The 12,861-nt window shown below is 42.1% G+C and overlaps 1 protein-coding gene across 2 annotated transcripts in view; it reads left to right on the plus strand.

Moving 5' to 3' along the window:
- The window catches only part of LOC124270011 (glutamate-rich protein 3-like), a 47,040-nt gene extending 34,198 nt beyond the window's left edge, over positions 1 to 12,842 (plus strand). For both annotated transcript variants that reach the window (XM_046705036.1, XM_046705035.1), the window contains 9 exons: positions 164 to 239; positions 2,558 to 3,727; positions 5,037 to 5,408; positions 6,892 to 7,080; positions 7,765 to 7,821; positions 8,375 to 8,538; positions 9,612 to 9,743; positions 10,520 to 10,611; positions 11,094 to 12,842. In XM_046705036.1, coding sequence (XP_046560992.1) covers positions 164 to 239; positions 2,558 to 3,727; positions 5,037 to 5,408; positions 6,892 to 7,080; positions 7,765 to 7,821; positions 8,375 to 8,538; positions 9,612 to 9,743; positions 10,520 to 10,611; positions 11,094 to 11,685 — 2,844 coding nt within the window. In that variant the 3' untranslated portion in view covers positions 11,686 to 12,842. The remainder of the gene's footprint in view (positions 1 to 163; positions 240 to 2,557; positions 3,728 to 5,036; positions 5,409 to 6,891; positions 7,081 to 7,764; positions 7,822 to 8,374; positions 8,539 to 9,611; positions 9,744 to 10,519; positions 10,612 to 11,093) is intronic.
- The last annotated feature ends 19 nt before the right edge of the window (positions 12,843 to 12,861 follow it).

The raw sequence follows: 12,861 nt of genomic DNA on the forward strand, positions 1-12,861 counted from the left end.
ATTGTGTGTGTCATTAAACAAACAAAGAAACGAACACAGTGTGTTATGATTTTGAAAACAATAACTGACCAGAGTTGACTTTCTTCCATGTTGTGCCCATGTTCCAGTAAGGGAAGTGAGGTAGCACAGCAGACGTAGGTTTGATTCCACATTTGTTGCTTAGGTGGAGGGATACTCATCAGAAGAGGAAGATTTAGATGGCAAGAAAGACAAAACCATTGTGGTTGAAAAGAAATTAGGTGGGTCCATCTTGATATTCAATCCTGTAGATTCTTCTCAACTCATAGCAATCCTGTAGGATCTTCCCAGCCTATAAGAATCCTGTAGGACCTTCCCAGCTCATAAAAATCCTGTAGATTCTTCTCAACTCATAGCAATCCTGTAGGATCTTCCAAGCCCATAAAAATCCTGTAGGACCTTCCCAGCCCATAAAAATCCTGTAGCACCTTCCCAGCTCATAACAATCCTGTAGGATCTTCCCAGCCCATAAAAATCCTGTAGGATCTTCCCAGCTCATAAAAATCCTGTAGCACCTTCCCAGCTCATAACAATCCTGTAGGATCTTCCCAGCCCATAAAAATCCTGTAGGATCTTCCCAGCTCATAACAATCCTGTAGGATCTTCCCAGCTCATAACAATCCTGTAGGATCTTCCCAGCCCATAACAATCCTGTAGGATCTTCCCAGCTCATAACAATCCTGTAGGATCTTCCCAGCTCATAATAATCCTGTATGATCTTCCCAGCTCATAATAATCCTGTAGGATCTTCCCAGCCCATAACAATCCTGTAGGATCTTCCCAGCTCCATAACAATCCTGTAGGATCTTCCCAGCTCATAACAATCCTGTAGGATCTTCCCAGCCCATAACAATCCTGTAGGATCTTCCCAGCCCATAACAATCCTGTAGGATCTTCCCAGCCCATAATAATCCTGTAGGATCTTCCCAGCCCATAACAATCCTGTAGGATCTTCCCAGCTCATAACAATCCTGTAGGATCTTCCCAGCCCATAACAATCCTGTAGGATCTTCCCAGCCCATAACAATCCTGTAGGATCTTCCCAGCCCATAACAGTCCTGTAGGATCTTCCCAGCCCATAACAATCCTGTAGGATCTTCCCAGCCCATAACAATCCTGTAGGATCTTCCCAGCCTATAACAGTCCTGTAGGATCTTCCCAGCCTATAACAATCCTGTAGGATCTTCTTCCCAGCCTATAACAATCATGTAGGATCTTCCCAGCTCATAACAATCCTGTAGGATCTTCCCAGCCTATAACAGTCTTGTAGGATCTTCCCAGCCTATAACAATCCTGTAGGATCTTCCCAGCCTATAACAATGCTGCATGATTCTTGTCCATGATATTTATGGTAGTCAGCTTTATGCTTTATCTCATTTGTGATCTTTTCTCCACTTGAAACAGGTTTTTCTCTTCTTAACACTTTTTCATGATGGTACTGATCCCTTCCATTGTATGTATATGTGTTGCATGTGCCCTTGTCAACATCATGCACACTGTATCAGTTGGAGGACGAAGGGGAGGGGGGAGTAAATAATGTAAATAATGGTCTGTAATTGCAGTTTCTGTCTCTCTTTTAAGAAAACTTTCAGATATTATATTTTCAAGTAACTGATTATGTGCATTTTGGAAATTCCCTATCTTGCATTATTTGTAACTTGCATGGCCTATTCCTAGCAAGACCTGTTTGTTTTGCATGACCTATATCTTTCATCATCTGTTTATTGCATGGCCTATATCTTGCTTGAACTGTATTTAGCATGACCTGTTTGTTTGGCATGATCTGCATCTTGCATTTATCTGCATCTTGCAATGCCTGTATTCTGTATTATCCATGATCTTGCATTTCCTGTATTCTGTATTATCCATAATCTTGCATTGCCTGTGTGTTTAATTATATCTTGCATAACCTGCATCTTGCATTAGCTGTATTTTGCTTTGCAGGACTCTTTCATTACCTGTATTCTGTATTACCCATATCTTGCATTTACCTGTTTGTTGCATTACCTGTGTCTTGCCTGATCAGTATCTTGCTTACCTGATTTTTGCATTACCTGTACCTGGCATTTGCTGTATCCTGAATCTTACAGTTACATTAACTGTATCTTGCCTGACTTGTATCTTGCTTTAACTGTATCTTGCCTGACTTGTATCCTGCATTACCTATATGTTGCATTACCTGTATCCTGTGTTACCCTATCTTGCATTACCTCTAGATCTGTCTTGCATTAGCTTGATCTTGACTTACCTGTAATTTGCATTAAGTGTATCTCTTATAACCTGTATCTTGCAATATCTGTGTATGCATCTTTAGTTTGTTGCAGTATCTGTATCTTGCATTAGTTGTTCATTGCATTACCTGTATGCCATATCCTTGCATGATGAAGATGTTACTACTTTGTTTGAAACTTTGTAGAAACTGATAGCTAGGCTCATTTTGTAATTTCTTTATTAGCTGCCCCAAGGGAAGCCTCAAAGAATGGTGAATCAAACAATGATAATGAAAGGTCTAGTAAAGCCAGGACATTATTCTTTACAGTGTCTCAGAAAGAGGACACTGTTAAACCTGAGACAGTCCAGGTGAAAGACACTGCTGCTAGCAACAGATCATCTCCTCCTGTGACACAGCTAAAACCTCCAGGACGGGAAGAGGACAGAGATGGCGATTACTCCTCTTCTGAATCCTCTTTCTCCTCCTCCTCCTCATCATCATCGCCATCCGAGAACAGTACCCCCAGAGATGTGGCTGAGAGAAAAGTAGTTAGTCCAACCAAAACTTTGGGGGTTGTTTCCGAGGCAGATCGAACGCCATCTCGTATAGCAGAGGCTACTGTGCTGAGTGACAGATCAGACTCTTACAAGAGTTCTACTTCATCATCCTCAGCATCTGATGCAGAGAGTAGGCCAACTAGTCTGCCAGATCGACCCAAATCTCCTGTAGCAGAGACTTTGGTTCAACAGGAGGAAGAGGAGGAGAGGAAGGAAGAGAAGATTAAAGAAGAAAAGAATAAACTATCACCAAGCAAGGAGGAAGAAGAACCCAGAAATGAGATACCGGCAGAGAAATCCTTGGTCTCGAAACAGACAACTCTCCCTCCCTTGATGGACTCTGCTAGGTCAGAACCAGAATCAACTGCTACTCGGGCTGGAGAATCTGAAAGTGTCAGAGAGTCAAGCAGTTCATCAGAAGATTCCAGTTCTTATTCATCATCTGATTCAGAATCTGATGACTTAGAATCAGGCCCTGGCAAAGACAGGGCTCCAGCCCAGAAAACTGAGTCCAAAGGTGATTCCAAAAATGTAGAGGAGTCAGTAAGTTCCAGTTCTAGATCTGCCTCAGGATCTGAAAGTGAGAGATCAGCCCGGCCAATCACACCATTCCCAACAAGGAAAGAGAAAGTCAGTAGTAAAGCCTTAAGTGATGAGGAATCTGATAAATCTAGTCAAGACAAATACATGGGTAAACCAGCAATGAGCCCAGCCCCTGTAGATGCTGCTGAAGGCCCAGCTGACTCTACCAATGACATGCAGCAGAATGCTGACAATGCCGTAGTGAGTGAGAAACGGGCAGTCTTGTCCAGCGCTATCGTGGCAGCAGCGGCAATAATGGCTCCTGCTGTCCCCCCAGATATGGACTCGGAAAGTCTCATGACTGCTGCTGGCAGAAGTGAAAAGAAGGACTCTCCTGATGGTGATGGGAAGAAACGTGGTAAGGCTTTGACGACTTAGATGTGAAGCAGGGGCTACAGTTTTATAATGGTAGATGATATTTATTTTGGCTTTATTTACGTATCTTTTGAAAAAGATTCTTCTCTGATATTTTTTGTGTTGCTCTTGTTATGTGTGCATGCATGTTAATTGCTCATTGCTAAATGTCATTGTCTGTTCTCTGTGGAGTTACAATTGTTTTACTTGTAATGTAACGAGATGATTATTCGAAGATAACTTCATGTTAAAAAACTAATTAACAGTTGCCTAATACAATGGATGGAGAATATTCTTGTTCAAGAAAGCAACACTTAGTGTTATGCAATATTAAGAATGCTGAATGTCAAGTACAGTACTTAAGTCATGGTTACATTAGAGTCACATTAAGGTGTGGTATGTTATAAGGCAACCAAGGAGAACCAAATTTGATAGACTATATAGTGCTGGGAAAAGGGACATTTTAATGCTGTGGTGGTGTGTGGTCTTGTGCATAGAGCCCAGGTCACACTGACTGACTGACTGAGTTTGGTTTTACGCCGCTTTTAGCAATATTCCAGCAACATCACGGCGGGGACACCAGAAATGGGCTTCACACATTGTACCCATGTGGGGATTCGAACCCGGGTCTTCGGCGTGACGAGCCAACGCTTTAACCCTTAGGCTACCCCATCGTCCCTCCCAGGTCACAAATCAGGTGAAGTTAAGCGTCGTCGGTTGTTAAGCGACAGTCCTTGGATGGGTGACCGTGTTCTGTAGCTTGACTCCTAAGAGTTTCTTGGACTTCTGTCGTGCCCCTCAATGAAGCACATGTGACACATGTGGTCTCACCTTAGGCAAGAGAATTTGTTAAAAAGTCCCTCTGTTCACCCAGCAGTGAATTGGTACCAGGTGTGATAGGTATGTTAACCTTTTAGACCCTCACAGCAGCTTGGGTTATCCAGGGTAATAATGTCTTAGCACTTGGACCATGCACAAGTGCATGGATACAAGAGTTTTATGAATTCCCATTATTATTATTCAGTAGACCATTGTTCAGTAATGGTAATAAACCTGGGTTCATTAGTTGAAATCATAGAGACAGTGTTCACTGATGTAAGGGAGTAAGTGAGCAGTTGAAGAATTCTGTTGGTCAGTGATCTTGGTTGGAAGATGGTCACAGTCCTGATTATGTTTTGAAACTGATTCAACCTCACAGCTGCAGGTAGAGTACTCCTTTATTCAGCGATGCTGTAAGTAGCATGAGATGTGAGGTGTCACCAGTTGTCCTGATGATGTGATGTAAGTCTTGTAACACAGTATACACATTACAGCAGACTCCGGGTCGTCCAGTGTGGACTCCAGCAGTGACAGCAGCGCCTCCTCCAGCTCATCCTCAGAGATGGAGTCAGAGAGTGAGGGGGAACTGATTGTGCAGGAAGAAACTCCCCGGGGACATAAGGACACCTCCCCCCAGACAGGCGACTCTAGGGAGGACGCTGCTTCCAAGACAGTAAACGATGTTACTCCAGCTGTGGTGTCAACTCGTTCAAGTGGTGGTGATGGAGCTAAAACTGAAGTATCTGACTCAGAGGAACCACAGCAGACAAAGCTTCCTGCTCCACATGCAACACCGCAACCAGAGCAGACGACATTTCCATCACCACCGAGGTCTCCTTCAAAATCTCATCCAGCTGGACAGACAGGTATAATATAGATATGTAGCCAACATGTGACTCTGTAACACTGTGACCCTGTATAGAATATAACCTGATTTATCACAATAGACACTTTTCCCATCTCACCCAATAACAAAGCAGACATTTATTTCTTAGTTTACAGATATTTCTTTCAAATTGTGTTTGGTAGGTGCGAAATAACACTGAAAATTATAGAGACAATTCTGGTTTCACTTTTGTTCTTGAAGACATTACTAGAATACATTGCCATGTGTGCAGTATTAATGTAGTGATCACACCAGCTTATTGTTCAGCATGATTTTGCTGATGAAGGTATACTTGACATTCTTGGGGCTTTGTAGATAGTTTCCCTTTTAGAAATGGCAGATCTGTAGACCAATTTCAGAAAGAGTCTGACGTAATGCTGTCTCTCTGACAATAGCTTAGTCTTTCAGTAGGATATTATTTATAACAGGTGTGCTCCCTCGTAGTAGTAATGATTAGACCTAGTGGAACAGGACAAAAAGTTGACTCTGGCCCTCTGTGGCCCCTCTGCGGCCCTCTGTGGCCCCTCTAGAGCCTTCTGTGGCCTTCTGTGGCCCCTCTGCAGCCTTCTGTGGCCCCTCTGCAGCCTTCTGTGGCCCTCTGTGGCCCCTCTGCGGCCCCTCTGCAGCCTTCTGTAGTCTCTCTGTGGCCCTCCATGGCCCTTCTGCAGCCTTCTGTGGCCCTCTGTGGCCCTCTGTTGACCCTCTGTGGCCCCTCTGCAGCCTTCTGTGGCCCTCTGTGGCCCCTCTGTGGCCCCTCTGTAGCCCTCTGTTGCCCCTCTGTGGCCCTCTGCTTTCTTCTGTGGCCCCTCTGTTGCCCCTCTGTGGCTCTCTGTTGACCCTCTGTGGCCCTCTGTGGCCCCTCTGCAGCCTTCTGTGGCCCCTCTGATGCCCCTCTGTGGACCCTCTGCAGCTTTCTGTGGCCCCTCTGTGGCTCCTCTGCAGCCTTCTGTGGCCCCACTGTGGCCCCTCTGTGGCCCTCTGCTTTCTTCTGTGGCCCCTCTGCGGTCCTCTGTGGCCCTCTGTGGCACCTCTGTGGCCCCTCTTCCCCATTAAATACTGAGAATAATACCAGCTGTACTGACTGACAGGAAGGTTGAGACAGGACCCAATCCCCAGTACCCATGTTATTGCTAAGATGTTTGTGAAGCTCTGATTATGTTATTCATGCAGACACTGCACATCTGAAACAGATAATTGTACACACATACATCAGCAATCTGTCACACATCCAATTACATACTGAAACATTTGCTTGAATCAACAGCTAATCATAACACTCTGTAATGATTATTTTAGGGTAGCTAAACATAACTGTATATATTTCATTTTAAATAATTGCATTAATGTCATCTGAAATTATAAATACATTTCCTACAAAATTAAAATACTGCCAAACATTTATTAGCCATGGCACCATAAAACAATAGGAACAAAGTTTGTGATACTGGACTGTCGTTGCTCAGAGCCAGTTCCCCCTCCGGTCCCAACTGTTGTAGTCATCCCAACCACACCTGATATAAGAGAGGGCCAGGGAAGTGGGGAGTGGCAGGATCGGGCGGCAACACCCGTACAGGGCCCCAGACAGACTGGTGGATTGCCAGAACAGTTTGAGTATCAGCCAAAACATTCAGCAGAATCTGATGACAAGACAGGTTGGTTGGAGTTTTGAATTGGGGCTCTGACTGGGAGAACAAATAGACACGAGTATCCATGTAATTGGACCTGTGCTTCAAAACCCTCACCTGGACTTGTATACCCAATTTCTGTTGTGATATGCCACACAACTGTCATTGTGTCTAGATATAATCTAAGTAAAAATGCATCCAGACACTGTAAAGTGTGTGAAGTTTCATTTCTAAATATCCACAGCATTTGTTAAGAAGTGAGTTGTCTCCCCTGATTGGGTACACAAGTCCTTGACTTTCATATCAGGTCAATTCAACCGCATTTGAGCTCTCAGGTATTCCTCAGAGCCCTATTTATTAATTATACTGGAGAGAGCTTATTATGTACTTTTATGTATCAATTTTGTATTACTTGGTTTCATGATATGGAATGAAATGTGGATTATAATCAGAATTTCAAATGTATTTGTTTTATTGCACTGATTCTGTTGAGTTTCAACATGAAAATACAAATGGAAAGGGAAGTAACTCTTTGACTTGTCATTCCAAGAATCTCTGACCTTGGTTTTAAATGATCTATTGAATAATATGCTTTGCAATGTATTACAATTTCTAATCTATAAATCAAGTAATACAAATGTGTCAGTTTGTAGCTAGAGGTTAAGTATTGTAATGTATTAACACTTTCTAATAAGATCCATTTTTCATCAGGGGAAGATGGTCAGACAAGACGAACCAGTGAAAGTGAAGCTGAAAACATGCATGGAGGTACATAAGATAGACTTAATATCAACAACAACAACAATGTAAATAGAGTAATACCCAGTATATACCCAGTATATATTATCTCAGGGTATGAAATTTCAGTCAGACCACAGGGCTGGTTAGATGTAAAACTTGCCAGCCCTGACCAAAACATACCTGCCCACAAATAATTTAGGTTTGACAATTAGAATTCATCACTTATTTTTACGAGTGAATTGATAATGATTTATTATCCTGATATATGATGAATATCTTCATATACATGTCTATATATTAACCCGAGCGTCGGGCAGGTGAATTTGAGAATCTGTCAGTCCGTGTTGAAAATAACCAGTCCTGGGCGGTTGAGCAGTCAAGTATTTCGAACGCTGATTAACTTCATGAATAACTGATTCTACTACTACTATTACTACTACTACTACTACTACTATGACTACTACTACTACTACTAAAATATGATGGAAGTGAATCAATATCAATATCGTAAATGATAAAGAATATATGTTTATTTCGTGACTGCTGTGCGATTATTTATATATTTGCCTTGATTTTACAGGTAATGACCCTGACAGAGTAGCAGATGATGATGCTGCCAAATGGCAGTCTGTTCTAGAATTTGTGCAAGCGCCGCCACAGACGATGCACCCAGGAAGTCTCACCCCACTGCTGGAGGACCAGAATGCCATCGACATAAACAACATCAACCTCACTAAAGCACAGGTAGTCAACTTTCTTCTCATCTGTGATTGTCGAGGGTATATTATCTCCAACCTGTTACTATATACACCCTTGACCATTAACACTACATTGGCTGTGGTATATGTGTGATTAAAACAACCCACAATACTGAAAGTAGATGTCAGATTACTCTGTAGTTGCAAGACTGACACAAACCACAACATCTCCAGAACTCAGAACTTCAGTGCACCAGTATATATACCACTGGAACATTGCACTGTATATCTGTAGATGCAAGACTGACACAAACCACAACATCTCCAGAACTCAAAACTTCAGAGTGCCAGTATATATACCACTGGAACATTGCACTGTATATCTGTAGATGCAAGACTGACACAAACCACAACATCTCCAGAACTCAAAACTTCAGAGTGCCAGTATATATACCACTGGAACATTTGTAGTGGAACAAATGCTTGATGTGTAATGTAAAAAGGGGAGGGAGGGGTAGAGGGGTGCAGGATTTAAGAAATCAATGAACGTTGTTTTACTGAATTGTTTTTACATATTGTAGAAGAACAAATTATACACCTCTTTTTGAGCTCCTAAACGTTAAAAAAGAGGCTGTTATCAAACCACAATTCCCTGCTCCGTGGTGAAACTCAAATGCTGATTGCCTTGCACTTTGTTACTGTTGTATCTATTTCTGTATCAGTGAGTGAGTGAGTGAGTGAGTTTAGTTTGACGCCGCACTCAGCAATATTCCAGCTATATGGTGGCGGTCTGTAAATAATCGTGTCTGGACCAGACAATCCAGTGATCAGCAGCATGAGCATCGATTTGCGCAATTAGGAACCAATGACATGTGTCAACAAAGCCAGCGAGTCTGACCACCCGATCCCGTTAGTTGCCTCTTATGACAAGCATGGGTTACTGAAGATTCATTCTAACCCGGATCTTCACGGGTCTCTGTATCAGTCGATCGGTGGGGTGGGCAAACATAATTCCTTGTTATGTCGAGTTTATCTTGTTTGCTGGAATTTAGTTGCAGTTGGTAGATATTTACAGATGTGTTTGCGATGATACCTACCTACCATGTGTGTCGACTTCAGGTTGTGGAGATCATGCAGACTATTGAGATCAAGGACAACCTCCAAGCCGTCACCATCTCCAACTGCAGCCTTGGAGTGGACGACATGAACAAGCTGCTGCAGTCCCTGGCCAAGTCCCCCTCCCACCCCCGGGTGAGGCAACCCTCTAAACCAGACCCTCTGTGTCTGTAGTAACAAAGTGGAAGTTTCATTTGTTTAAATGTTGGCTGATTGTGACAGAATGTGATGAGAAATATCTGTATGATTTATGTTCAGTATGGTTAATACTACCAGGCTCTTGTTGAATTGTCGTATCACATAATGCAAGGCTTTGTTCAGAGTTATCAAAAACTGTGATATTTGTAGAAGCATTACTCTGAGCGTTATTCAAGCCGTATAATGGCTCAATATCACCAAGAATAACTGTATCTCTGGTACCCTTCAATGTATTAATGTCTGTAACAGATAGTTTGGCGCTTTGACATTCAGCACCTGGCCTCAACATAGCTTCTCCCACAATCTATGTTCACATCAAAAATACATATTCATGACATCATGTTTTGTTATAACCATGGACTTATTATAGCGTAGATTGAGCTTCAATGTTGTAGCAAAGTTCCGAATGTCTCTACAATGAATGCAAAACTATTGCAAGAGCAAATCTGGTTAGGAATTGATTGATTAGTCACAGGTACATCATGATATTTACATACTGCCCTGGATAATTGAAATGTGTCAAAATGTTGAGATAATCCCGATTGTGCCATTGTGGGAAGTTGAGCAGAGATCTGCCTGCCTCAAGAGCTGCTTTTAGTGTGAAGGACAAGATTTCAATGACATTGTTTCCAATTGTCAGTAACACTGGCTTATAATGGAGGACAATGGTATCAGGGAAGTGTTAAAATAAAGCTGATGTGATTTGATTTCAGATCTTGAACCTCAACAACAACATTCTGGGACCCCGAAGTGTAGTGCCTCTTGTGGAGATCCTCAAAATCAAACCCTCCATTGACATGTTGCTGTAAGTGCTGACAGTTGCTTTATGGCAGCAATAATTCCTTGTACATCATTTTTGTTTGTTTATTTGTTTGTTGTTTAATGCCACACTTAGCAATATTCAAGCTATATGGAGGTGGTTTGTAAATAATCGAGTCTGGACCGGACAATCCAGTGGTCAACAACATGAGCATCGATCTACACAACTGGGATGCGATGACATGTGTCGACCAAGTCAGCAAGTCTGACCTGGATGGTCACATTAGTCGCCTCTTACGACAAGCATAGGTTGCTGGGGACCAGTTCTAACCCGGATCTTCACAGGTTTCCTTGTACATGTGCATTAAACGTACAAGTGCTTTGGAAATCTGTTGACTGACCATCACTGAAGGTGATTGGACAATGAACAAACAAAGTTGTGTTTAGTGTTGACACTAGTTTACAGATTCTGCATCTTTGTATACACCCACAAAATATATATAGTAATGACTGTTTACATTGTTGCAGGTTACAAGGTAACCCCATAGGCAACGAGGGTCTGCAGACTCTGGTGGATGGACTGTTGGACATAGAATTTGAGGCCCAGGAGTACAAGAAGAGAGAGTCGGAGCGGATGGGGGGAGTTCCCGTCATGTCCATTAAGGGCCGCTTCTGTCAGCTGCAGGAACTAGACCTCAGCGAGACTAGCGTCACCGATGATGGAATGGTTGACGTGGCGCTGCTTCTTGAGAGTAACCTTGACCTTCACACATTGAGTCTCAGCAGCTGCCCAGACATCACCAATCCTGGCTGGTCCAAACTGGCAACAGCTTTAACGAAGAACAAGAACCTGAAGACCTTGACGATACAGAACAACAAGATCGGTGATGAGGGTGTTCGTATACTTGTTGAGGGTCTGAAGAATAACACATCACTGTCAACCCTGGAGGTGGCCAATGCAGGAATCGAGGAGGCAGGAGGTCGTGCCCTCATTGACCTCCTCAAGCGCAACACCACTGTCAAGTATTTGACCTTGAGGCCAGGCAATGACATTCCTCAGAAGACACAAGATGAGATTAATAGATACCTGTCCTTGAATCAAACCACTCCATCTTCATAACGCTGATATGCTTCAAGCTTGTTGGTTATTCTGGTGCTTAGACCAAACCAAGAACTATGTACTAGTATGTTTAATATTTCAGCCAATCCAAAATTAGGGTAGGTAGGGACAGATTTTTTTCGTCCCTACAAAACATGGTAATTTGCATTATATTGTGAAATTTTAAAATTATTATAATCTATCAAATTATCATAATGACTGGTATATCTATGAGGGGTAACAAAGTTTCACTAGTGACATAAAATAAAATTTGGCTGACTAGCAAATTTGAATTGAAACACCTCTTCATCTGCTAATGCAAAGTTTATTCTGTACATAAGTGTATTTGTCAGTGATCACAATAATGATGTTGAAATAATGTTACCCGACAAATACCATTCTCTGGACCTTTCTATAAGTGGGTAATGGAGCATAGTGTGACTATAGTTTATGAGCATGTTACCCTGTTGATATTTTTGTCCTGTCTGGAAGTGTCCTCGGGCACATTATAGGCTTATGGGTATGCTTGATCAGTAAGCTTTCTGCTTCTAGTGCTTTTGTCTGGCTTACAATTTTTTTTATTTTTGAGCATTTTGAAGCATTTTTATTGTATTTCTCATATCCAAAAGTGTTAAAGATGTGAGAGAAAAAAACGACATCAGGATATGGACATACAGCTATATATGTTATATAGTGAAATAAGTCACAGTGCCAGATACTGAGGCTTTGTACATGTGATCTGTAGATGAAAAATCTTGACCCATACTCAAATTAAAATTGGTTATTTAATTCAAAGAAATACATTTATGTCTCATTTCCAAGTCTGTTTTCTCCTTCTGTGGCTAAATCAAAAAGTAGGGTGTATTTTAGTTCAAATGTATACATGTATCTGAAAATGGGGTGAAAAGGCTTGGTCAGCTCTGGAATTAGGGGAGGGTCACTAGAAATTTGACTGTCTCTGGGGAGGGTGACAAAGCCGATGCATATATTTGGGAAGGGTCATGAAAAGAATGGACATTTTGTAATTTAACAGACCATAAAGTTCTTTTGCCTTTTCTGACTGGGTCATGAGACAAATTTACAAGGACATGGCAAAGTTCATCCCAAAATATTGTGATAACCATTAGGGTATTATTTTTACTTCATTAGGGCATGAGAGAACCCTGACCCACCCACTCCAGTACCCGTCCTCAATAT

This window comes from Haliotis rubra, unplaced genomic scaffold (genome assembly GCF_003918875.1).
Source record: "Haliotis rubra isolate DU_JTF1 unplaced genomic scaffold, ASM391887v1 Scf149, whole genome shotgun sequence".
NCBI classification, from domain to species: domain Eukaryota; kingdom Metazoa; phylum Mollusca; class Gastropoda; order Lepetellida; family Haliotidae; genus Haliotis; species Haliotis rubra.